Below are 26,321 nucleotides of genomic sequence, written 5' to 3'. Positions count from 1 at the left end.
CAGTTGTCCAACAGTGAACTCTGGAGATTGTCCGCCTTCAGTCCTGCTACATGGTGGCAGGATAAACTTATGTCTTTGTCCAACATAATTTGTCAGAGTTCAAGTTGTTTTTATCTTTTTCTATCATTACTCTGACTGTAAATATGGGCAAATGTGGGAGTGAAGCCAAAAAGCATCACACATACATGACTTCCATTTTGAGGAGCAGGTAAAGGATGCCTTCTAAATTTATACCCCAGAAAAACAGGCAGTCATTAACTACTAATTAAACATTCTTCATGACACTTACAAAGCATAATATACATTTAAAAATGCTTCAATAACAATGATTTTATAGGTGTTGTTCAAGGGGAAACAATTAGTTTGTCTAGAAAAATATTTCTTGTGGAATATTTTTACTAAATAAATTATGCTAATTATTTTAATTTACAGTTTGGCACTGAAATAAAAGATGATTAATACTGAATTTTCACCCATCTTTTTCAGGGTTTTCATTCATTCCTAAACTTCCTAATTAATTTAGATGTTAGAAAATGTTACATTTTACTTCAACATCTTGCTAAATTGAACAATAAGCACAATTTGTTTACTTTTTTAAAATCAGATATAAAGTGGAGAAAGAGAAATTACATGCAATTATAAACATTACCCTTTTATTAAGATTTTAAGTGTTCATTAATAATACACATGTATTTCTTTGGATATGTTGCGTTTCCTTTCTTCATCTCGGCGCAAAAAGGCTGACTGTGCTTAGTGAAAACTTAATAATTATTTCCCTCTGAAACAACCAAAATTACATCAGCAAAAGTCTTTCATTTGACTCTAAAGGACATTTAAAGCAGTTAGTTGAGCAGAAAACGGCTGCCAATCACTCTTAAAGAGGAAGGACTGCAATAAACAAGCTGTCCTAATCCTTTGGTTTCACCTCCTACGCCTCCTCAGCTCTGTCCACCTCTCCCTCCCGGTCTCACTCCTCTGCCACTCTGCTCTCCGAGCCGGAGTGGATGCTGCTAAACTGAGCGGCTCTATAGGTTGGTCCTTTTCAGAAGAGTTCCTGTCGGGACCATTTATGGCACGCTGGGGGAAATACATTGAGGAATGCAGAGCAGAGACCAGGCTGGACTGAGAGAAACAGCAGGAGGAGCGATAAAACTGATCTGGGAAAAGCAAAAAGTTGGAGGCTGAGAGGAGCAGGTGGAGCCCGGCGTCAGCAGCTCCAGCAAGTCATCGTTTGTCCTTCCAACAGGTAGCCATTGCATGTTTCTTTGCAGATTAAAAGTTTAAAACATGCTAAACACATCTGGGTTTTGTCTCCTGGCCAACTAATTTAACAAAATTTAGGTTTACTTCCCTTCACTACTGACATTTCTGACTCTTTGGCATTTTTGCATCTTAAGTTTTACCCGTCTATGGTAGTTAAACAGGATGAGACGTTTCTACCACTTAAAGGCTTGATGTGATATGAAATGAACATGTTTGAATTAGGTTTTTCAAAACACATATAAAAGTTGGATCTTTGATTAGACGGGAGAAGATTTGTTATCAACTAATATTGATGATCACAGCTGCATGACTGTCAATTAATTACAGTTTCAAGATGAAGGAATTTAGTAATAACTTTATTTAAAAAATGTCTGAAAAAGGACTTAATTAAAACATAATTAAAACACAACTGGATGTTATGTTTGCCAATACCTTAGCAGTTATATTACTTAAAACATATTTAAAACGCATAAATAAAAGTTTGGTCTCATTTTATTTTTGAATTATGTGAAGTTATACTAGAATTGATTAACTCATTTAATGCTTCATTTATTGATGCACTGCATCAATAATAAAAAAAAAAATAAAACAATAAAAACTGTAACTCTGACTTGTTCTAAAAATTATTGATCATCCTCTTCACCAGAGCTGCAACATGCCGGCCCACTAACTATGGAAGACCAACAGATAAAAATACAGAATGAAATTACTAAATACTGTACAAGTGACACATTGACTTAAATGTATGCCTAAAGCACTATTTATGTTTGTTTCTAGTTATTTATAACTTAATCGGTCATTGTGTTACTTTTTAGTACGTGACACCAAGTTCAAACCATTCAGAAAAAGATTGAACATATAATATGTTATATTCAATCAGTTTCAGCTGTAATATAAACCTCTGAAGACAAGATTCAGGTTTATATATTGTAGCTGAAAAAGAGCCATTAAGTGTGATCTGGAGATTTCTTGGCAAACATTAGCATATGGGGCCCGTATTAATAGAAAACTGGCCCAAAATGTGAATAGTTTTGAGTAAAAGGTTGAACACACATGGGTTCTAACTGAGGAGATCCTATGAGATTACATTGCCCAACTCGTTGTATTTAGTCAACTGGGCCCTGATCTGGAGTCTACTGTGAGCGCAGGCCCAATCCGGACGGAGTAAAATCCATCCAGAGGCCCAGATGAACATGTTGGGTCGCCTTTGACCTCCTCTGGTTCCTCACCCTCGCCTCTGCCCTCTGTCCAGGTGACGCCCCCAGACGTTCGGATGCATTTATCACTGGACACCATGAGCATGGTGGACGACAGCTGCCTCTCGCCCAGCAACTTCCACGAAATGGGGAAAGGCGGGGGCGTCGCAGTCGGGGGCCGCGTCCACAGCATTGATGTCATCCTGGGCTTCAATAAGGACCAGGAACCCTTGCTAAGTCCTGCCGGGCCCCTGGGGCCCCAGAAGATGGGCTTAGATGGACTGGGAGATCACGTGAAGCAGCAGGAGTCCTTGTCCCACCCGTCCTACAGCGGACACCTGAGAAACAGCAGCTCACAGCAGCAGCAGTACCAGGGTGCGTAAAAACAGATGAACACTTTCTTTACATTTAAACCAGTGTGAATCCATTGCTTTGGGCCCAAGACTTGTTTACATATATCATCACATTTTTATTTATTTATTTATTGCAAACACACTTTAGGTGTTTTTTTTAATTTTTTATATCGATTGTCAAGTTGGCTTGGTGTGAAGGTTAGTCCGAGGAGTTTTTTTTTTTTAGATTTTAGGGAAAGATTTTGTTAAAAAAAAAAAAAAAAATCAGTATATTTGATTTTCAGCAATTAACAAAATTCAGTCAAAATTCAATCAATTAACAAAATTGATTTTCATCACTGGAGCAAAAGGAAGGTCTTTCCAAACTGAGTAATCTTTCAGACTATTTGACCGCAGAGTTTAACATTATAATACAAGCTTAGTGTTTCATGGTAAGAATGAACAAACTGGGGTAGTGTTGCCATTTCAAACATTTCACCGATTTAACAAAATGTGAGGACATTACTGTGAAAAACGAAATGGACTCAGTCCAGGTACAAATATTGAAGCTAATGCAATCAGTGCAATAATGTTTATTCATTGAAGAAACCTGACAAAAGACTAATCTCGTCGGGCATCAAATTAAAATTTCTATTTTAGCTCAGAGCGTTACATGCTGTTGCTCCGTAGATCCTGTTGCTTTGACTGAACCGAGCAGATAAATCACAACACAAGATGGTGCAGAGCGGGTTTATGTCCCCAAGACCAATCCCATCTCCATCTCCTTGTGGAATTCCCCCCTAATCTTCTCTTCTCCACAGATTAGATTGTACAGTAGTTCATTCGGGTGTTATTGTCATCGTTCGGCTGCAGAATCAAATTTTCCTCGTTTTAATCTGAGGCTTTTTTTTCACATGCAGGATCAGGCAGGTGGTTGTTGGCAGAAACAAGCATGCAAAAAAAAAAGCACTGTTATCTGCATGACGATGAGACAGAGGACTCTTGATAAGAGAGATTATTAATTGCTTTATTTTTGTCTAAATGACATCGCTCTCTTTATGTCCGTATTTTCTGTGAAGTTGATCCAGATCCCCCTGAATGAGCTCTGGCTTGATTTTTTTTATTTTTTATTTTTTTGCTGTTTGGTGTCACTTCGGCCCCTGCTCTCAGTGTGGAGATGTCGTCCTGGCTGAGACCCAGTGGGGAGGCTTCAGACCAGTAGCTGTGATGGGCTGACAGGCCAAGAGCTGGTCACTGAACCAGACCTGACCTCTGCCTTTGTCAGTGCCTAGCCTTTGTCATGGCTCCTTAATGAGAGGTGGATAAATTAACCCCTCCAGCCCCGCTTTGCCTCGGCTGCTGCTCCTGTTTGTCAGTGCAGAGACCATGCCAACCTGTCCTTTATCCTCATCAATACGTCCCATTAACATGAACTAACGCAGCACCAGGGTTCGGGAACAGTCTGTTGTTTTATTGAAGCTAAGATCATAAGATGGCCTCTTGCTACAAAGCTTACTTCCTAACTGTAATAACTTTTATTCTACATGAAACTACTCCAGTCGACATTTTTATAACACCACTGGGTCAATGAAAATGTGAGGAAATAAACATAAAATCAAAATTACCACATGAAACTGCAGCTCCTTTCCGTTTTACTGATTTATTTCTGAAGGTAAACAGTTACGTTTTATCCACATTTTTTTAGTTTTACTGGATCATTTCAGTAAATTTGTAAGTATTTAAGAATATAAATAATTTCTTCTGGAGCTGGTAAAGACAGTTATCAAGTGAAATCATTCCTGCAGTAATGTAAAGTGGATAAGACATGTCCAATTGCTACCCATTGCTTATTTTACATTACATTATATTCATTATATTATGACAGTGGCACAGTTGGTAGCACTGTTGACTGTTGGGTTTGAATCCCAGCGCCTGGTGTCGTTTTTGCTACATGGAGTTTGCATGTTCTCCTTGTGCATGTCTGGTTCTCTCCTGGTACTCTGGGTTCAGTCCAAAACACGACTGTCAGGTTGATTGGTTTCTCTAAATTCTCCTTGTGAGTGTGTGTGCATGGTTGTTTGTCCTGTTTGTCTCTGTGTTGCCCTGCGATAAACTGGTGACCTGTCCAGGGTGACCCTCCCTCTCGCCCTTTGACCTCTCCAGATAGGCACCAGCACCCCTTGCGATCCCACTAGGGACAAGCGTATAGGGAGATGGATGAATATTATATTATATTGCCAATATGAACTTTAGACTGAAAAGTAAATGTCTCAGTGAGTGGCAGAGTCTCGTGTAGCTTGCTGCTTTTAAATGTCTCCTTCCTTGAGCAAATCGTTTACCTCCTGAAGCAGATGCTACCAAAATGCTACTATTCTCTGCTGCGACACTAAACCTAAACTTCTTATGCAAGCAAGTCAAATTAACCTTCTTTCAGTGATTGGCATCTTATCCAACCTGAGCTGAGTGCTGTACAGCCCTTGAACCGGGTCCAGTCCTGGCAAACCAGAGCAACTGATCTGATTGGGGGATCAGGGTCTCTGTATTTTCTTTAATTGAATTACTTACTTGTTAATCTAATTCGCCCAGCAGCCCCCCACTGTGGACTTCACTGTTTCCCATGTTGTTTATTGTCGAAGGTGATGTACAATGGCGAAGGTGAGGAGGAAGAGTAGAGAGGAAGGTTAAGAGTGATCCGCACCTTGGAGGAAGGATTAGAGGGAAAGCCTTGTAGTGCCTGATGTCACCTGTCAATATAATGCCTAGTTTATTTGTAATGCACAGCGGTATATTAAATAATTACATATGAATGAAACAAAGGAGTAAAGAACAGGTCTGTAGCTCCAGTCCTGCATCTTTTGGATGCATCCCAGCTCAAAGTACCTGAATCAAAAGGCTCAATTATTTTGTTGGCATGTTAGCAAGTTCTGCAAAGGCCTGGCCATTAACCAATCATTTGATTCAGGTGTGATGGACCAGGAATGCAGGTAAAGCATCTCTAAAGCTGTTAACTTAATTTTACCTCTAGTGAAGGTAAAGACAGGGATCAACTCTTAAAAATCCAATTAGGAACGTTTCTAAAGTCAATTGATGTTCAAGCCATCACTTGCTTCACTGACCTATAGCTGAACTTGTCAGGGAAATGTCCGCTCTGCTGGAAAGCAGATGTCACAACTTCTATTTGAGAACAAGGCTTGTTTCTCTTTCTCTCTTTGTCTGATTCCCACAAAAGGTATTTAACGTACAAAACCAAGAAAACGTCTCAATTCTTCTGTCTTCTCACCTGGGTAGATGCTGGTTTGTACACAAGCAAGAGTGAAGAAGAGCTGGGTGAGCTCAGGAAAAATGTGGAGAGCGACGACGGCAAGTCACCTGAGTCATGCAAGGAGGATCAACCCAAGAAGAAGCACAGACGCAACCGCACCACCTTCACCACCTACCAGCTGCACGAGCTGGAGCGCGCCTTCGAGAAGTCCCACTACCCCGACGTCTACAGCAGGGAGGAGCTGGCCATGAAGGTGAACCTCCCTGAAGTGCGAGTCCAGGTGAGACGGGCCACATGTGTCACCAGACTGGGCACAAACACACAGATCTGAGCTTCCACATACTGTCCACTGAGTAGCCTTCAAAATGTCCTCACTGGACTCTTACGTCAAAAGTTTGTTGTTTTTTTTTTCTCTGAGAATTTTAACTTTTAAAATGAATATTGAAACCTAGAATGCGAAAAGAGATCCTGCCAGGAGACTGTTCATCTATCAGGATTGATTGTTTACATTTTAGCCTCTCTAATCTTATAAATGGAGTCCAGCAGATGACTCTGTCTGTGATTACTCTTTTCCTGGAAGCTGCTGTTTTGAGCCTTGATCAGGTTTTTCCACCAAAGTGGTTACCCTGTTTTATTTTGTGCTTTTGTCAACAATCATAATCCTTGGAGTCGGTTTGGTTGCACATGTTAAACTCTAAATTAGTGTTAAAAAAGAAGCTGATTTTGGGAGGGTGCGGGGGAAGGGTTAATTTAGGGCGCGATTAATGCATAAACAACCACTATCAACGCTTATTGACAGATCTACAACTTTTTTTTGTACAAGTTTTCTTCCCCTTCTGCTAAAATTTACAGCACAAAGCCAAACAGTGTTGATGCTTTTACGGTAAACATTTCCTCACTTGCCTCATCACCTTAAATAACCTGACTTATGTGACTTGTTCCAGCATCAAGTCAAAGCTCTTGGCCTTTCGCCTGTTGCTTGCCAGTGTCTACTTGAACAGCTTGGTGTAAAAAGATTAGGAAGAGCCCAAAGAAGTTCCAAGTATCCAGAGAGATCGTGTACTGACTTCATTGACTGATAATGCCAGCGTTAATGTCAACTGATTTAAGACATTTAAAAGAAAAACAAAGAGGTGTAAGATTAAACGGAGCTATTCAAACAGGAATAATCTCATTCCACCGCCGTAGGAAAACAGTCAGAATAATTATTTACAATAATCAGTCAGGGGTATAAATTGCAAATGCAAATTCATGTTTCAAGACTGGTGAATTGAATAAAAACAAACAGACAAAAAAAAAAGATAGGTTTATGTTGTAAATTCAATTACAAGGCATTGCAGCTGTCAGTAATCCAGCCAAACAATATCACATGATTAAAAAGCTAGTTTATGTATTTGCATAGTATAAGGCAATCTATTCATATTTTTATTTTAATGAACACACATATGATTACATGAAGGAATAAACATATGGCACATTAGGTGAAGTTCCATTTTAACTCATGTCTTAAAGTTCCTTCACATCGTCAAATGCTCCATAGGAAACCCAGTTAACTAAAGTATGTTGGGAATTGAAGACCAGTTTCCACTTGAAAAGTCCATGGATATGTTGAATGCAAACTGAGCTATTAAATAAAGCTACATGGCAGAGAAGAAGGTTGTAGTGAGTCTTTATTCAGTTCTAAAACTGTAGCATTTTTCACTGGAGGAGTTCAAACACACATCCACATATGAATTAAAAGACCTCTAATATGAAACATGCACTAATTTCTATTAATTGACAAGATATGTCAACATGTGTGGAAGCAAAATGTGAAAAGTTGAATTGAGGTCTTGAAGTGTAAGGAACTAGAGTAATTTTAACAATAATTAACTGTAATACTGTTTTGAATGTCAACAACTGTCTTTCACAGGTCTGGTTCCAGAACCGCAGAGCTAAATGGCGTCGGCAGGAAAAAATGGACGCCAGCACAATGAAGCTCCATGACTCCCCCATGCTGTCCTTCAATCGCCCGCCTCCGGTTCACTCCAGCATGGGTCAAATAACCAACTCCCTCCCGTTGGATCCCTGGCTGACGTCTCCCCTGTCCAGCGCCACACCCGTCCAGTGTATCACAGGCTTCATGGGTCCAGCTCAGGCCCTCCAGCCCAGTTATCCCAGCCACGGATTCCTCAACAGTGCCCCCCATGCCCCTCACCCGCACGCTCACCCCCATCCTCCATTGGGGCAGGGGATGCAGAGCATGGCTCCCCCACCTTACCAGTGTCCAGCCCCGTACTCCGATAAATTCCCCCTGGAAGACGTGGACCAGCGCAGCTCGAGCATCGCCGCTCTGAGAATGAAAGCCAAGGAACACATCCAGTCCATGGACAAGACCTGGCAACCCATGTGACTAATTGACAGTCCATGTGAGGGACAATCCTGGCACAAAGCAGACAATGAAAACTCCTGTCATGCCTGTTTTGCCACAAAAATGAAGTGAGACTGAGCTGTGAAAACGGAAGAACATTTTTGGTACTTTCTTTTCTTTTTAACTTTTTTCTCTTCTCCAAGACTTAAAAGTGAAACCATGGTGAGGTTGCATTAATGGTTATCTCTTGTTCCTGTTGATGTTTGGTGCCTTGGGTGCAACAAACGCAGAAAAACCAACTGGTCATCATTGCTTGCACCCAAGAAACTACTGTAATTCACTTTTTTTAATTAAACATGCTTTTTAAAAACTCACAGGCAAATTAATTCTCACATTTTATGAACATACTTGGGTGTCTTATGAAAGTATTCACACCTGTTGGACTTCTTTATATTTTGTCATGTCGTAGCCATAAACTTCAGCATTTTATGTGAGGAGACAATACAAAGCAGTGAATAATGGTGAAGTGGAAAACAATGCCAAGGGGTTTTAAATATTTTTGACACACACACACAAAAGGAGAAACATTTGCATTTCCTATTAGTTTCCACCAAAACTAATCTTCCTGGTTACTAATTGTCTTAAGCCTTCTAGGGTCCAAATGATAAAATATAAAACATAGGATAACTGTAACATTAACATAATACAGATAAAATCTGTCATACATCTCACTTTACAAATTACATACACTCACCTAGATTTAAAAAATGTTCAGTTCTCTTTAAAATAAATAAAGTATTCAAATATCTGATGTTTTTAGGGAATTTGCCCCATTCCTGAATTGCTCTGTAGACAACAGATTTTTGTAAAATAAAAGTTTATTTCAGCACAGTTTATAATTAATTCACCCTTCTTATGTCAAAACTAGTGCAGCTCCAAGTGTTTTAAGGTCAATCTTTACTTGTTTTGCACATTTGCACATCTGCAGTCAGAAAGGCTGTCAAGTCTTGCTACAGATTTTGAATGGGATTTAGGTGTGGGCTTTGACTGGGCCATTTTAGCACTTGAATACACTTTTATCTGAACCATTCCATTGTATCTCTGGTCCAAGTTTAGAGTTGTCCTGTTGGAAGATGACCCTCCGCCCTCTTGGTCTTTTACAGCCCTAACAAGTTTCCTTTATGGATTCGACTGTATTTAGCTCCATCCATTTTCCCACCAACTCTCATCAGCCCCACAGTATGATGATGCCACCACGTTTCACCATGCGACGGTGTGTTCAGGGTAATGTGCAATGTTAGCTTTTATCTCACATAATTTTTTACATCTAGGCCTAACAGAACATCTTATAAGATGAATTGAACATCTTATACATGTTTTCTCTGCCCATGCAGACAATCTTCTAATGACTTGCAACTCTTCCATAAAGGCCAGACTTTTGGATTGAACAATTAAAAGTTGTCCTGTCAACAGATTCTCTAACAGTGCAGATCCTTCAGAGTAACCATGAAGCCCAACCTTTCCCCCCATGATCTGCCTGGTTCCTTTGTTTTCAAACATGTGACTTTTCACAGCAGAATTGTGTTTATATCAAGACTGAACTGCACACAACGGGACGACCTATATTTGTATTTGTACTGGATTATATTTATGAGTCCCAACGTAAATGAAGTTTAGTAGAAAAAAATGTATGCGACACTTCTCTTGTCTCATTGTACAAATTAAAAAAAGACTTGTATCATTTTCCTTCCACTTCATAATTACACTCAGCTTTGTGTTTTCTTTCGCATAAAACCCCAGTAAAATACACTGAAATGTTTGGCTCCGCTGGCAAATCTGGCATGAATACTTTTGTAAGGCTTAGCTTGTGGTTGGTGTTTCCAGCTCAGAGCTCAGATACTTCAAAGTCATTGGAGAAAGAGGTCAACAGAGGACATTTATAGCTCTGTAGACCTGGAGATTTTCTTCAATATGAGGCTGAAAAGTGGAGATACGAATAATTCGGTCCTGAAGAAAGAAGTCCTGCCACCTTTTTTGACCCAGAGTTAATGTTGCACCAAAACCTATCCTGATTATTTTCTGACATTCTGCTTTAAATACAAAATGGAGGGTTGAACCAGATACAAACACCAGCAAAAGTACTAATTTTTTTGTTGTTTTTCTTGCTTGAGTGGCAGTTAGAGAAAACCTGTTGGCAACTCAGTGCTGGTTGGCTGAGAGTACGTGCAGCGCAGCAGAAAGAGTCCTGTGTGATGCGTCACCCCGCATAGTTTGGTCTTTGTTTGGCACAATTGATCCAAGTGTATCCTCTTTGTCTGAAACTGAAGGGGGAGAAACAGTCTCAGGCTGGACTAAATAGGCCCATTTTGTTATGGAAGTTTCTTTTTTCCCCCTGTTGATCAAACGACAAGGAACATAGATTGTAAGCTGCGGTCATTAGGGACACAGAATCAGTCTTTTACCATCTGTTGCAGCACTGAGCTCTAATTATCTTCAAGGTAGAGAAGGTCAGTTGTAAAAAATCAATATGAAACAGGAAAAATTGGCTTTGATTCAGAGATGTTTCTGCATCCCACAAACGTGAACATGTACAGGTAGAATAATGATGTCTCAACTTGATAATGGAAAAAGAGGGAGATCAAAACCTTTATTTTTTGCAGTGCAATCTCAAATCCCCCTTTATTCTTCTGTCATTGCATTCTGTCTTGTAATGTTTTATTTTAATATAACTGCAAAGAGCAGAGAACTCAAATCCTGAGGTATTTTTGGTTCAATTTACTTCTCATACTGCTCAAACAGGGAAAATAGTTTTGAATCCGCAGCTCACTTGTAGTTCTCATGTAATTTTTATTTTATTTTATTATTTTTTTTGGTGTTATTTGGTTAGTGATGTTTTTACAGAAACTGAGGACTACCTTTGCACATCAAAATGTTTTCTTAGGATGCAACAAAAACATGATTTTTGGACCAAGAACAAGCCAAAGTGTAGATAGTGCTAAAAAAAAATCACACTATAGTTGTTTTTAGTTTTGTTTTTGTGTTTTTTTTTCTATGTGAAGATGTGAAAGGTATTGTCATAGTTATAGTTATATTGTTTTAATCCCTGTTAATTATGTCTGGATCATCTTTGTTCACGTTCTTGTAAGAACAATAAAAATATAGTTTGATAAAAATGCTTATCTGCACTCTCTCACTGAAGAGCTTTTATGCTGACCTCTCACTACTCCTTCCCACACACCTTGCTGGGACTTAAGAGCAACCCAAGATTACTACAGTATAATCGTTATCATCTGACATACATTCTTTCTTTTCAGCTAAACGCTCGTGTTTCTCGTCTCTTTCTGTCATGTAAAGGCCCTTTTATTCCCTCGCCCCTCCCTTCGCTCAGTGCTGTTCCGCGGTTTTGTGGCAGGGGGCCAGCCTGTTAGGAAGATGAGACTCCAATCAATCAGGGCACCCCAGGGGGGGCCACTGACCACAGGGCCCGGCCTCTTTAATTGCCCCCAGGCAGGCAGGTCTGCCAGCAGGCCAGCCGCTGCTGCACATGTTCACAGAGGGGACCGGTGGCGCCGCGCTCATCAGCGTTCTGCAAAGTGTGAGTCACTTTCCAAAACAGATGGAGTTTCTGAATAGACCCAAACTTTGAGCAACATATGGATGAACCAGCGCATGAAATGTTTGCATGATTTTTGACATGTTGTAAAGTGATTAGATGGAGCCTGCTGCAATGTTTGCCAAACAGGTCATGCAGAGCTAGCCGTCTTGAAGAAGCTGCGTTTTTCATGTAGCTTAATGTTGTAATTTTCCTAAAAGTATTAAAAACAGCTCTGAAAAGCTCCAGCTCTTAGTTCCACATGGCCGACATATTACATAGTCTCCTAGTTCCCTAACAAAGACATCAGCCTGGTCAGTATTTATTCTGAAGCTAATGTCTCATTTTCTGACATTTAATTAATTAAAGAGAGTTGCCGTTTTGATTTCAAAGTCAGATTTGGTTTCAAGTGATTCACAACAGTTTAATCAGTTTATTATTGGAGAAAAGAAATTCAATTAAAACATCAAAACAAGAAATCTGCTATCTGCAGGAATCATTTGGATATAATTTACTGGATAGTGAAGGTAAAGCTAAAAAGACTCAAAGTTTCTCACAAAAGTATTCACACCCTCTAAACCTTTCTGCAAAAACTTCTTTATATTTTAGAGCGGCCTTGACTCTCTGACACAAACACTAATTTGTGTTCATTTTCATTAAGTAGTAAACTATTGCAAAGTCAAAATAAATGGTTTTAGTATCTTTATAAATAAAAATAATTAAATATACACTTGTATCGAGCACTAAATGTTCATAATTAAAATTCAGTGTGACCAAATGCCTCCAGAAGCCAATCAGTAACAGAGTTAACAGAGCAGCTTGGTCAGGGATCGAGTAGTGGAGAGATTTAAAACAGAGTTAGTCTGCAGAATAATATCTCAGTCTTCGAGCGTCTCATTGTTCAAAACATTATGTGGAAACGGAAAAAATATGGCTCAGCTGCAAACCTATCATGGCCGTCCTAAACTGTGCTAGAGTGTGCATCAATCAAATAAGAAGTGAAGAGGTTCATTACATGTTTGGAGGAGCTGCAGAAATCCTCTGCTCAGGTGGGAGAATCTGTTACCAAATCACCCCTTTTTTATTTCACAAGTTATTACATATATTACTACAAATTTACATATGAGAGAGAACAGAGAGGGGGAAAAAAATCTGTACTTTCCATAGGAGACAATAAAAGTAAACCAAGAAATGTAAGGGAGTCACAGTGGGAGAAAGGAAAAAGAGAAAACCTTAAGATGGAGATTAAGTGTGGGACTGTAAGAAAAACACACACAGAAAAGAGGAAGAGAGAAGAGGGGAGGGTGCTCATCAGGGTTAATGATGTAGAAAATCCCCCAATTAGAGCATTTTCCTGTGCTGCAGGATGAGTTCAGAGTGGGGTCTTCTGAGAGCTACGGGATTAGTACCCAGGCCGGGCTGAGTCAACCCGGGTCCAGGCGGAAACTTACTAACAATTCGCCTGCCTGGCACTACCCTGCTTTGGGACAAAAAAACCAGGGCCCAGAGCTGTTAGTGGCACTGAGAAAAGCCTGGAAAAAAGTACAGAAAAAGAGTTGCATTAAAAAATTACCTTTCAAGATCAGAAAGATATATTTAATTTTCAAACTTAATACAATTATGTATTTATGACACAAGATATGTATTTATAACACAAGAGAATGTATAATTCAAATGAGGCAGATATGAGTAAATCTTTATAAATCTGAAAACTAATTTAAAACTGAACATATAAACATTCAGAGAAATATAAAGCTATGACAACTGGAACTGCTCCAAACTACATGCAGACGCAGGTTTGTGTCACCAAAAAGTAAAAATCCAAAGCTCACACTTTTGCGCTACAACATTTTTGAATGTAAGTGCATCTTATCAGTCCCTGATATGGGAAAATGCATTGACATATGCATAGACATATCAGTTGCCCATTTGAAATTTCAAAAACAAAAATATTTTTTTTAGCCTGGAAACACATTGAATGCTGCAATTTGTTCAAAACCCTCTCATAAACAGTACAAATACCCTTTTGGTGAATGCTTTGGAATTACCAGGGTTTCTGCTGTGCCTTCCTGGAAGTTGTGATTCAGTCGTCATCACCTGAGTCACATGTAGAGACAAACACAACCTGACTAAACTGATAAAACATTAGCACAACTCATGACCTCAAGTGACAGACTGGCAGAGGTAAGAGTACTTCTGAGATTATGACTTCTTCGAAAGCAACTTGGGAGTCAGATGTCTCAATTAGGCCTTGGAGTCCTCATGTGCACTTCAAATACGAGGACAGGTAAACCCCGCTGATGAGATGATGAGATTAAAGGTGTGGGTTACACATGTGCCGTTTGCTATAAATAAAGGCATACAACCGGTTACTGGTGTAAAACCTGGAAAGAGGCGTGAAAACATTCCCGTACACGAGAGTTCATCAATTCAAAGGAGGAAAAACAAACTGTATAAATAATTAATATGACAATAGAATAATATGACAATATAATATAATATAATTTATTATCAACACAATGTAAAATTGTAAAATAATAATCTAACATTCTGTGGAAACTTGGTCAAAGTCCCGATTTAAATTGCATGGAGAGATTGTGACCATAAACACTCTATTCATACTTGAGAAATCATCCAACGTCACTAAATTACAACAATTATTTAGTAAATGTAATGTGATCTCCAGATAAACTATGCTATTATGTCAAAAACCTAAGGGTAACATTTTACATGTTTCTACAATTTGACAAATTTGATTTTTTCGACAATTATTCCCCCTTGTTTTTGATGCTGTTCAGCTGGATCGGTTTTTCTTCTTACTTTTTTTAAACTTTTGGACAGTTGTGATCTGTAACTATGGCAACAAGCTGTTTTGTTTGTTTGTTTTGAGATTAATATCTCAAAACCTGAACTGCAAATCCAAATCCCAGAGGAGCCGAAAAGGAGGCTTCATGAATGCAAGACAGAACCAAGCAGCAGAAAGAGAAGGATGAAGTTTCAAACCATCTCTCCTCAAAATAATAATGAGCAAAATAAGTATTCAAAAGCAGATGCAGTAGATTAACAGAGCTTGCTAACAACTGAGTCTGTCATACAGGACATTTGGTATGAAATGTCATTCATGCTTCCCAGATATTAAGCTGTTAGCATGTCATGACGGTCATGAGACTCTCTAGTCAGAGGCGTTTTCAGATGCACTGCAAAACTGACTGCTACCTGACATCATTCCTATCAACATCATCACCATCTAATTACTGTTTGATGATACTTGGAGGACATGAGTTGTGATAACATTTAATTCCTCTTCTGGATACATAAAGTATTTTTGAATTGAATTGAATCAAATTGATTTGAAAAGTTTTTTTGTTTTTTTTCACAAAGTTTGGTCCCATATAAAAGCACTTTTGTGAACATACATAGCAGCTTTAGAAATTAGGTGGAACTTTGTCATGCAAAAAAATCTCTAACATATGAATTGGTCATATAAATAACCAAAGAATGTGCATGCTACAAAGCAAGGAAGAAGAGTTCAGGATTTTTCTGTGTGGTTTTCTCTCAAATAAATAAGCAGAAATTAGGACGCCTGCCAAAACACAGTTTTTGTTGGATAATGGGAGATACACTTGTGCAGACATCCTGACTCACCTCAGCTACACAGTTACCGTATTCAGCAGGAAGAACAGAGATGACAAAGACTAATTGATTAATTGTGCACTGCATTATTTTGCTCCTGCACTCTCGTAAATCTGAGAGGACCACGGCTGGAGTTAACAGTCTTATTGGAAAGACGCGTTCCCCGCACAGGATAATAAGGGAAAATAGCAGAATTAATTGGGTTTGATTAAGAGAGCCTTTCAATGGGACACAGCTTTTTCGCATGACATAATTAGAGGTCAGTTAGGGTGGGTGGAGAGGTGAGGGTGGGGGGGATTTAGCTGTTGGCGCCAGTGCTTTGGGGGTGTGTCTGCAAGGCGTGTGTGACTTGTGTGTGTGCGTGTGTGTGTGTTGTTAAGGGGGTTATCCTTCCATCACACTTCTGGAACTATGTTGTGTGTCTAATGTGGTAAATTTCAATAGACTCACTCACCAGAAAACACACAGTGAAGTTCACAGGGGGGGGGGGGGGGGCTCTTTGTGTCACTATTATCAAAACAAATGGCGACATTAAAGGCAGATTTGTGAAAGATGCATTCCCTTTATCTGTGCGTTTCAGAGACTACTGACTTAAAATTAATGTAATATCATTTATTCTGTTAATAGCTGTCCTTTTCAGAGATTATCACAACTGTACTGTGGATCTCTGCAACTCCTGTTTGTTCATTAATGTTCCCTAACCAACCTCTAAAACCACTGCAGAATAGTTGTTATACTGAAATTAAATTAGAAACAGGAAGGAACTGGATTTGGTAATTTAAACTTATTTGGTAGTTTAGCAAATATAGCAAACTATATGCTCTTTTTCTTCTTCTTCACAAATATACACTATGTTGTGTTGGTCTATATCACATGAAATCAAGATAAAAATCACTAGAGATATCTGCAACTTATTAAAATGTGAAAAAGTTCAATATATAATTCAATATATAACCTCTGGTCTAAATCACACGGTGGTACCAAAATTGGTCAGTTTTTGGATGAAAGTAATACTTAAATCCTTCCTTACACACATTCACACACTGGCAGCATGAACGTCTAATCTGGCTGAAAAATAATCTAGAATTGGAGAGTGGATCTAAAAATAAACCTTACACTTGATTAGATTATCAAACATTTCATCAAGCATGAGAATTTTTTTTTCTTTTCACAGCACTTCTGGTTTTGCTAGAAAGAATTTAGTAGGATTTGCAAAAGATAATGCACCCAAAGCTGGTCAAAAGAGGGGCTCCATGATGCCACTAAATGTTTTACTCACATTTTGCAACATTAACCTCACAAAAACATGTTCCTACTAACAAAGTGTTGCATTTTACACAACTAATTATCACGTTCTCATTGACAAATTCTCATTCGAAGACTATTTTTTTCTGCACAAATTGTATAATTACAGTATAAGTGCAACTATGTGTTTAAAGAAACTCATCTTTCTGCATTGGATTAGTGGAATACAGACTGTTGTTACAGATTCCCTGGTTTTCAGCTATTTTCTCTGAAGCATCTATTTTCTTTTTGTCAATTTGATTTTATTTTATCTTTTACTTAAAAAATTTCTGTATTTTGAGCAATTATGCAATAATCGGAATCACCCAGCTCTAACACGGTATCTGTGACCACTTGAGTGAATTTTAAATTTCAACACAGTTCATCCTGCTCAAAGTGCAAGTAGATCGCTGCATGGTTTCATAGGGGTGTAGAATCAGATTTTAAAGTGGATCAGGTGCGCCCTCTATGTTTCACACCTGCAAATTACAAGGATCTCAATAGCCAACTTGTTTTTGTATAAAATTTGTTTAAATCCCGTGACAAAACAAAACAAAACAAAACAAAACAAACAAACATTAACTGATAGCCCACTTATTACAAATCGATATGAGTAAAACATTTTTAGTCCCAGACATTTTATGTAGAGATAAAAAAATAAAAAAATAAATAAATAATCACACATCTGCGAAACTGGATGGATTGATTTAACATTTGTTGCATTCCTTTCAGCTTTGTGTCTTGTGTTTTTGTGGTAGAGGTGAGTTTTATTCTAGAGTTTGTTTTGTTTTGTAGAGTTATAAGATCTATTCAGTCCATACCACAGAACTAAGCCCATCTGGTGACCTGAAGAAAAAAAAGATAAAAATCATGGCCATGACTTAATGATAACATTAATTAGTATCATTAGTAATGACAATAATGGACAAATCCGATCTCATTTTGTTTTATTTCAATCTGGGAATTAATTATAATCACATTCTTCAGACAGTTGCGAATAGCAATATCACCAGAAGGGCTCCATACAGAAAAGCACTAAAAATGACTTAACAGTGAAGCATCAAAACCTGGTTTTGGTTTTACTTAATCTGTGCTTCTTCTGACACAAATACGCATAAAAACTGATTGATATACTGGAAACATGATGCAATTGTCTCAGAATTGACATTTTTCATTATATTTCATTGAGAATTTATAGTTTCTGCAATAAAAATAAACTTACCGAGCCAAAAATGATACACGAACTGTTGCACAGATGGAATCCTGTAACCATAGCCCGACTGTAATGAGAGGTGGCGCTGTCGCAACGGAAATACTACCCGGAAGTAAGATTAAATACTTGCGCGGGAAATATTTCAAATACCTGTATGTTATTATTGTCAGGATAGTCAGTGGAGAACAGACCGCTTTCTAGTAGATGGAAAGCGGTCTTATAAATGTAAGCCACCAAGACCTTTACACGACTCAAGCAAGTTAAAGGAGCTTCCTAGTTGTTGCTAATTTTAGCTAGCAGAGAATATTTAGCAATTAGGATGACGGATAGAAATCTGGTGAAGGAGCTGAAACGCTGGGCTACAGAGGAATTCAATCTGCCTCCCGACAGCCTACCTAATGAAAGCTATTTAAAAACGTAAGTTACGTTCTGAATTACAAAATATGAAACACGTCTTTATTGGCAGTCTTCGCGTAATCTATTTTTTTCCCTAGGCTTTGTGTTGGGACTGGGAAGTCAATATGGAAGTACATGATCCAACATGTTTTCCAACAGAGGTCAGTTTGTTTTTCTTTTTGATGATTTTCTTTGGTTCTTGCAAGCCTCAAGCATGAACGCCTCTTGTTACCTGTGTTAAAGACTTATGATGAATTTTCTGTTTTCCAAGGACTGTGAGGATCATGCGTGGCAATCTTCAGTGGTATCCTTTCGTGGCTTTCACCTAGTACACTTATAGCAGGTTATTTGGGAAAACGAATACATTTTATTCGTTTTGGTCCCACGAAAACTCAGTTTCATGCCATTAATAATGATTATTTACAAAAACTCCGACCAAAGTGGATATTTGAGAATATTTGTGTTTGCGACAAATAATACACCCATATATCCACACAATTCCCAGTCGACATTGTTTTGTGTTAACTCTATTCTTGATTTCGCTATTTAAAAGTAGTTCAACCTATTTATCTTGCCACACTAATTAACCTCCTGGCCCCATGTTTAACTCTTACCAGGAAGTGGTGGTTGTTTTGAAGGATTCTGATTGGTTGACTACGCTTTTAGGTTTTCGTTCCACTGTTCCCAATGTGTTTGGCATGTTTAAAACAGTTTGTGCGGGTTCATGTGGACAAAAATCTTTGATAATTTGTCAACAATGACATTAATACATTTTATATATAAGCATAATTTGGTATAAGATTTTTATGGTACAATAACCTTGGGGGGGAAAAATCCATAATTATTCTATTTATTTACACAAAAATGTATAGAATAACACTGAATACAACAAGCTGACAGAGAACTCTTTGGCCTCATTTGCCACATTAAAGTGTAGGAACGCTGTAGTGGATTGGTAAGGTTTTGACTTTTTTTTTTTACTTTTGTAAAACTTCATGAAGTGTGGTGCACATTTACAGATTATCAACAGCGCCTTTCTCTTTGCAGTCCTGTAAATCTGTGTGTTACTTACTGTGTTTGCTGGCAATTTCCTTCACCTAGCGATCATTAAAGGTACAAGACACTACAAGACAAAGAGGTAGGCTTTGCCTTTTCCTTCTCCCAGTATGTCCAGTTCATTACACCATCACTGGAATTTCAGCATGGTTTCTGGTGTATTATTTATGTGTTCAGTTGATGCAAGCTGAAGGCCAAAGTGAGGCAGCAAAGCGCAAAGAGCTTCAGACAAAGATAGAGCAGCTGAGGGATGAGATCAGTCACCTGGACTCCCAGATTAGGAGAACAGAGGAACAAATGGCAACACAAGGTTTGTCCTTCCTGTGGTGTATGTACATCAAAGAGGAATCAATGTAAATTTACATTATGTTATTTTAAGTTGAGGAATTGTGTGCTGACCAATGTAAATGGAGATTAATGAAGAAAATGTGAGAATATTGTCACCGACATAAAATCTGGGCTTAAAGTAGAAGCCAGTAAGGAGTATGATGAGCTTCTGAATAAACATTAAACCGTAATAATAAGCCACACTTTCCTCATCCTTGTCTTTCTTTTCCTACATCACTGTGTTCCTATCATTACCTCTTGATCGCTGTCATCTATCAGGTGTTGGCATAATAGCAAAGATTGACCAAGAATAACTGTGGTTGTGATAACCTACTAAATATTTTCTCCTTAGGCTTGCAATTGTAATATTACACACTTTAGTATCGGACAGATGTTTGCAAGTTCAAATATTGTGCTGCAACTGTTAAATGTGTTTCACTGTATTTTCTTTTAAGTAACAATATTGTGCAAAACGATACTCCCACTGCTAATTGTAGAGCAATCTATCAATCGCATCTGGGTCCAAATCGAGGAGAACCAGACCCGGGAACTGCTTCTGAAGGCTTTCAGACAGCGCAGTGTCTCCAACCGTAAGGTTCTCTCTGACGATGTGCAAAAGATCAACGACCACTGCCTGGTGCTGGAGCAGATGGCTAGGTTAGGCAAAAATCCTTCTAAATAATAGACTTGATTACAAATATTTAAAAATATCTGTCATTAATCATCTTGCTGCATTGCAGGAAAGCTGAGACTGAAGTGCTGTTTGGCGATGAGCCGTCCAACCTCAACTCAAAGGCTGCGGCAGTACCTCAAGTCCTGGTAGGAGCTGCAGAAATCTGGTTATATTTCTTATGAAGTATACATTATCTGATACACTATTGCGCTGACGGGTAAATAAAAAACAAAAACAAAATGGAGAACTTCAAATCATATAGGAAAATTCAATGTGCAGATTTTAATCTCGTTTTCTGTTTGAAGAAGATTTCCTTTATCCTTTTTTGCTTGTCAGTGTGAGCTGAGAGAGCTGAGTGAAGACAGAGTCCACTTCTTTCGATGCTTACAGGAGAGCGAAGTGAAAACGCAACAATCTGCACCCAAAAGGTAACAACTATTATCAGATCAGACTTTCTTTTTTTAAGCTATGACTTTTTGACTTTTCACTTATTTACTGGATTGTTGTCTAATTCTAGCATGCCTCGTGAGCAGAGGACGGCCGTGTTTCAGTACTGGCTCAGTACTGCTGAGGTTGGTGCATTTAGGGGTCTTCTGGGTTGTGCAAACTAAGTTGATATTTTTAAGATAAAAGCTCCTCTTCAAAAATGATTTACCTTTTATGAAAATGCTGTTTTCTGTTGTTTCATCAGAAAGTTTTGAGCAGTTACCCTCCTAGCCATGTCCTCTCAGCGCTGCAGCATCTAGCAGTGACAGAGCAGAAGGCTCTGCAGGACCAACTAGCTTCTTTGGATGTGGCGCAGGATGTAGCAGCTCTTCGGCAAGAGAAACTTCACGTTATTTTAATGGGTTTTGTTCACATCGGCAGTATTTAGTAACAGAGTTATCATCTCCATACAGATTTCGATTTGAAAGCGATCACCTTTTGGATATTTCCGCAGAGGATTGTGATGAGCTACCGCCTGTTCAGACTCTCCTAGAGGTGTGAAACCTTCACTAACATTTAGTCTTGTTTTTTTGTGTGTGTTAGTTCTGCTCTGTTACATGTTGGATTTTATTCATGTTCCTTGTTTCAGGCTGCTTGGACTGAGGTGCAGCAGAGCTTCACAGAGCTGTCCCAAACTCGCTCCAGAATCCAGCAGCTCAAAACTCTGTTGAAGTCTCGTAAGACGGAGGCCGAGCAGGAAGTGTCCAGTATTGCAGATGAGAACCTCAATGAAAGCTTAGCACTGTAAGTCTAACAATTGAATAGGGAAAAAAAGTGTTGTTGTAATTTGGTGCCAAATAATCTGTGAATTTTGATTGTTTTAATTTACCGTGCTTAGTTCAAATGTCATCTCTAAATTGTTTATAGGTCAACACTGGAGGTGGAGCTGCAGTGTGTGATGCAGGCAGCCGCTCGGGATCACATCAGAGAGCGCTGTATTCAGCTTGACCAGCATGCCAGAAACCGTCAGGAGGCATTAAGGAGTCTTCGCAGCCAGTGGCAGAGCATTCTGGACTTCAGAGAGCTAGTGGTGAGAAGGAATACTAAATGCACAACGTTTTTATCATCAGTTACTAGGACCGGGCAAAATGGCTTAAAAATAAAATCAAATCTGTATAAAACCAAATCTGGCTTTCAGAAGAAATTACAAATGGCAGGAAGTATTTTCTAAAATCTGTTTTTATTTCCATCATCCCTTCTGGGAGTGGATCTGAATTCAAAGTGCAAATAAGTGAAAGATGTTAAAACATGCTTGTTAAACAAGATAATAGGCCCTGGGTGGGCCGACATCACTCTGAACTACGGAAATTCCAAAGAGTGGTGGAAAAAAATCCAGATTTTCCAAAATTAAATCTTCATAAACACAAAATTTAAAAAATCTGTAAAATTGGTTTATTCCCCAAGTGTATTGGTTTTATTTTTTCAAGATGCCATAAACGTATCTGGTGTCTGTTGTTTCTCTGCAGGCTCTAAGACAGGAGCAGTTAAGAGGTCTGATTAAGGGGAACTCGTCGGCTAAGACGCAGCTGATCAGTGTTCACAGAGAGGTCTGATCTAATGCTTTAGTCTATTTATTACAAAATACTGTAAATGACTGAACTACTGTTGGAACATTTCTCCTTTTATGTTGATGCATGCTTATTCTCTGTTTTCTTGTTTCCTTCAGTTGCAGGAATTTATCGAGGCAAAGCTTGTGCCACAGTTTGAAGACGTAATTGGCGCAGCCAACAATCTCCGAAACTCTGTTTCTAAGGAGGCCAAACAGTTCGGAACAGTTTCACTTCTTGCTCTGGACCACAGGACCATGGATGGGTAAAAACACATTTGGATGATATGTACAGAATGCAGACCTGAAGCAATTTTGAAAGTGTCCAAGAATATTTACTTGAAATGGGAAGCTGAACTTGTTGAGTTTGAGATAAATTGTAGTTACACAGAACAGGGAACAATACTACACCGAAAAAAAAACAACTTCTCTTAAAAAATGGTACATTTGTAAATTTAGCAACACATGACTAAAAGTAATGCAGTGTCTTGCAAAGTACTTTGTACTTCTTTAAAAGTATTCATGAGTTTGAACGATTTTTTTTTTTGTAGGTTTATCTTGCACTGTAGTTACCCCTGCATATCTGTTGGGTTATGTCTCCACAGTCTCTGCACATCTAGGTATTGAAATTCTTGCTCATTATTCTTGGTAAAATAGCTCAAAGTCATATTAGATGACGCACATCTGTCAACAGAATTTTTAAAGCCTTGCTCAGATTCTCAATAGGACATATGTTGGGGCTTTGTCTTGGCCAAGCACTTGTATATATTTTCTAACAAACATATGGGACTTCACAGAACAGCTGTATTAAGATCACAAACCTGCATAAAGATGGACTCTGTTAACGTAAAAGGCTGTTTCTGATAGATGTTGTTTTCATTGGATTTTATTTAGGGGTCTCAGTAAAGGTGAATAGGTCCATATACATGCCACGCTTTTCAATGAATACTCGATGTGAAGCGCTGTACATGATAAAAACTGGTTGGTATTGGGATGGTGTTCACTTTATTTTTTTCCCTTCTCGTTTCAGAATGCACAGAGTTCCTGCGTCGTGGTTGTCCATTCACCGCCTGCAGGCCTCAAACTTCAGCAGCCTGCGTGAGAGCCTGAAGTTCCCTCTGTATAAAGTGAGTATTGGGAGGTCAAATGGTTTAGCCTTTTCTTCAATTTTTATTTTACAGTCTCATGGTCCACATAGATGTAAAAAAAAAAATAAACAGACACACCTACTGTTGCAAAATGGGTAAAAAAAAAAAAAGGTAACCAAAAGTATTTGTTTGTTGTGGAAATGGAAGTTTCAGGTAAACCACTTTGAGGATGTTTGGATCTGCTTTGCTAATTTATGACTTAATATTGAACTTGGTTATATTATCTTGGGTAAATCCACACTTGTGTGCTTGCAGCAGTGGTTGTAATCTTTAGTGTCTTGGACACCGTAATCTGTATCACGGGGTGACATCTAAGGCAGGGAGGCTTCATTCAATAAGCTGAATATTTTGTGGCCATTCATTAAGGTACATTTGTCACACCTGGTATATAATATTCAAAAATTATTGCCTTTTTAATAGTCCTGCAGTGAAGATATATTCTGCATCCCTGAGTTAATTATTTTTCAGGGAACAAGTTATAAAACTTTACCATTATGGTTGCTAATTATCCCTATAAATAGTCAAAATACTACGAGGAGTAATAAACCAATATGCCATTGTTAAGGCACTGTGTGTGGCTTGTTTGTTTAAGGTATGGAGCAAAAATGGCAACAATAGAGTACAAACTAGTAAAAAGGCAAACCGGACTGGAACTATAAAAATACAGAAAAACAGCAACACAATAAAATCTATTTTTAACATTTTCAGTAACAAAGTGTTGGCTCCTCCTTAAATATTCTTAGATTTAATTTTTTAGAGGCTAAGGTTTCATTAAAGACTTCTTCTAATTTATTTCCTCACATTTTTTTTTTTGATTGAATGTGATTTAGACATTTACTATGTTTTTTTTTGTTGTTTTTTTCCATGCCTATGCTTCAGGCTCCAGAGGAGTTGTGTTTCCAGTTGCTGTCCCAGCAGCTTGAGCAGCGTTTTCTCCGGGAGTTGCTGCAGCTTTACTCAGCCACGCTGCAGAAAGTAGAGAAGGACTCTGAACAACTGCATGCATCTGATCAAAAAGGTATGAGAGGAAATTGAAAACAGACAGCTGTTCTTAGATATTTTTTTTCTTTTTTTTATTTTTTTTATAAAAGCTGGATCTAATAGGGAATTTTATGTTTAGCTGGAAAAACTTACAGTATGTTTAATAAAAGGGTTTTTGTTTTTCTCTTTTTAAATCCCAGCTTTGCTGTCCAAAGTCAGGGAGGTGGATCAAAAGCTCCTAAAGTCTTTGCTGCCAAGAGCCAGAGGTCTCACCAACCGCTGCGCTCAGGGTCTTTCTTATGGAGCTCAAGTCAAGACCGCCATCTCTTACTGGTGAGGAATACTTCTGGAGTAGATAGCTGACTTCGAAGTTCTTTTTCTTAATAAATACTCATAATAATAACAACCATTTTTAACCTACTTGTGCTTTCAAAATGTCTTTGTTCTCCCAGTAATGTCCTTTCTCCATTAGATAGCTTTGCAGTATGTTTGTTACCTAAATCACATGTATGGTAAAATCAAAGCCACAGGCTGTCAATACAGCAGCATTTTACTAATAACCCTTTACATTTTTCCCCAATAACATCATCACAACCACTTTCAGATTGTAGCTGCAAAGTGCAATAAATTTAATACACCCTTAAATATTCAGTTATGACACTCAAGTGTTGACGCTGGCCTGGTCTGACTTTCACACCTCTATTTTCTACTCGTGCCATATTGTTCTTTTCTTTATGCATATTGTATCTGTAAACTAACCATTTGGTTTCCATGCACTTTGCTGCAGATCAGTTTTTCTTTTCATAATAAGACGGTTGAAATTTGACTGAATATCATAATCTAAAAACTTTATATCATATTGTTTATCCCATTCAGTCCATATAGCATTTACATGTTGTACATTGTAAGTAGAGCGTAACAAACAACGGTTTGCAGAAATCTTTATTTTGTACTTGAAAGTCAGGCGTGAGACAACAAGTCTACAAATGTACAACCAGCCAATCCAGAACAATAGGTTTGCCCAGTTTGACAAACAAATTTTCATGCTCTATCATTTTTATTTCTTATCTACTAGATGATTTATTTTTCCACATGTATTAGGAAGGTGACATTAGTATTTTTCTATATCTTACAGTGTGCTTGTTCTATTGAATTGCTTTTCTTTCTTTCCCTTTGCAGCTCATTGTGCATAACCATAATAATCTGTTTTGGTATTTTCAAACATGTAGGTGGGACAAACCAGCCCAGCATGTTCTGCCTGAGCTCAGCAAAGGAGGACTGACTTTCCAACAGTGGCTTCAGAGATGGAAACTTAAAGCAAAAGCTTCATAATTTATACCCTAAGGGTTTAAAACACAACTAATAGTTTTAGTCACTTTTCAAATACATTCTGACATTGTGAGTTATAAAACTCTGAAATGTAATTAAATTCTTGTTTGTTTTTCCTTTGTATTTTACATATGGCTTGTTACTTGAAACACTTGTCATGTTTATATCAGACATTAAAATACGCATTTTGAATAAACGTCTATGTTTTTAAGATCTAACCCAGTTTGTGTAGGAATGCCTTCGCTGTTGAGCTC

At 38.3% G+C, this 26,321-nt stretch overlaps 2 protein-coding genes across 2 annotated transcripts; both read left to right on the top strand.

Annotated features, from left to right (window-relative positions):
• Nucleotides 1–2,383: 2,383 nt before the first annotated feature.
• rx1 (retinal homeobox gene 1) lies at nt 2,384–8,777 on the top strand. The gene is made up of 4 exons (XM_088004989.1): nt 2,384–2,834; nt 3,235–3,243; nt 6,080–6,333; nt 7,966–8,777. Exons 1-4 carry the CDS (start codon nt 2,537–2,539, stop codon nt 8,443–8,445), a joined length of 1,041 nt encoding a protein of 346 aa, XP_087861115.1. The 5' UTR covers nt 2,384–2,536; the 3' UTR covers nt 8,446–8,777.
• Nucleotides 8,778–18,255: 9,478 nt separating this feature from the next.
• On the top strand, nt 18,256–26,285 carry haus5 (HAUS augmin-like complex, subunit 5). Its single transcript, XM_015013251.2, has 19 exons — nt 18,256–18,542; nt 18,620–18,682; nt 18,793–18,825; nt 19,635–19,659; nt 19,755–19,887; nt 20,402–20,561; nt 20,645–20,723; nt 20,914–21,005; nt 21,095–21,149; nt 21,269–21,396; nt 21,477–21,558; nt 21,653–21,807; nt 21,931–22,093; nt 22,530–22,610; nt 22,730–22,875; nt 23,640–23,736; nt 24,637–24,775; nt 24,939–25,071; nt 25,968–26,285. The coding sequence occupies exons 1-19, from the start codon at nt 18,445–18,447 to the stop codon at nt 26,068–26,070; spliced, it is 1,965 nt and encodes a 654-aa protein (XP_014868737.2). The 5' UTR covers nt 18,256–18,444; the 3' UTR covers nt 26,071–26,285.
• Nucleotides 26,286–26,321: the final 36 nt, after the last annotated feature.

This window comes from Poecilia mexicana, unplaced genomic scaffold (assembly GCF_051168715.1).
Source record: "Poecilia mexicana isolate PSO_F unplaced genomic scaffold, ASM5116871v1 scaffold_4, whole genome shotgun sequence".
Classification (NCBI taxonomy): Eukaryota; Metazoa; Chordata; class Actinopteri; order Cyprinodontiformes; family Poeciliidae; genus Poecilia; species Poecilia mexicana.
Note: the sequence above shows the minus strand (reverse complement) of the source record. Positions and strands in the feature narration are given on the sequence as shown.

What these genes read in the sequence shown, in the direction of transcription:
- rx1 (XM_088004989.1), top strand. Translation starts at nt 2,537, where the DNA reads ATGCATTTATCACTGGACACCATGAGCATGGTGGACGACAGCTGCCTC. An exon ending in TCCCTGAAGTGCGAGTCCAG is followed by an intron (nt 6,334 to 7,965) that starts GTGAGACGGGCC and finishes TGTCTTTCACAG; the next exon opens with GTCTGGTTCCAGAACCGCAG.
- haus5 (XM_015013251.2), top strand. Translation starts at nt 18,445, where the DNA reads ATGACGGATAGAAATCTGGTGAAGGAGCTGAAACGCTGGGCTACAGAG. An exon ending in CAACAATCTGCACCCAAAAG is followed by an intron (nt 21,006 to 21,094) that starts GTAACAACTATT and finishes GTCTAATTCTAG; the next exon opens with CATGCCTCGTGAGCAGAGGA. An exon ending in CTCAATGAAAGCTTAGCACT is followed by an intron (nt 21,808 to 21,930) that starts GTAAGTCTAACA and finishes AATTGTTTATAG; the next exon opens with GTCAACACTGGAGGTGGAGC.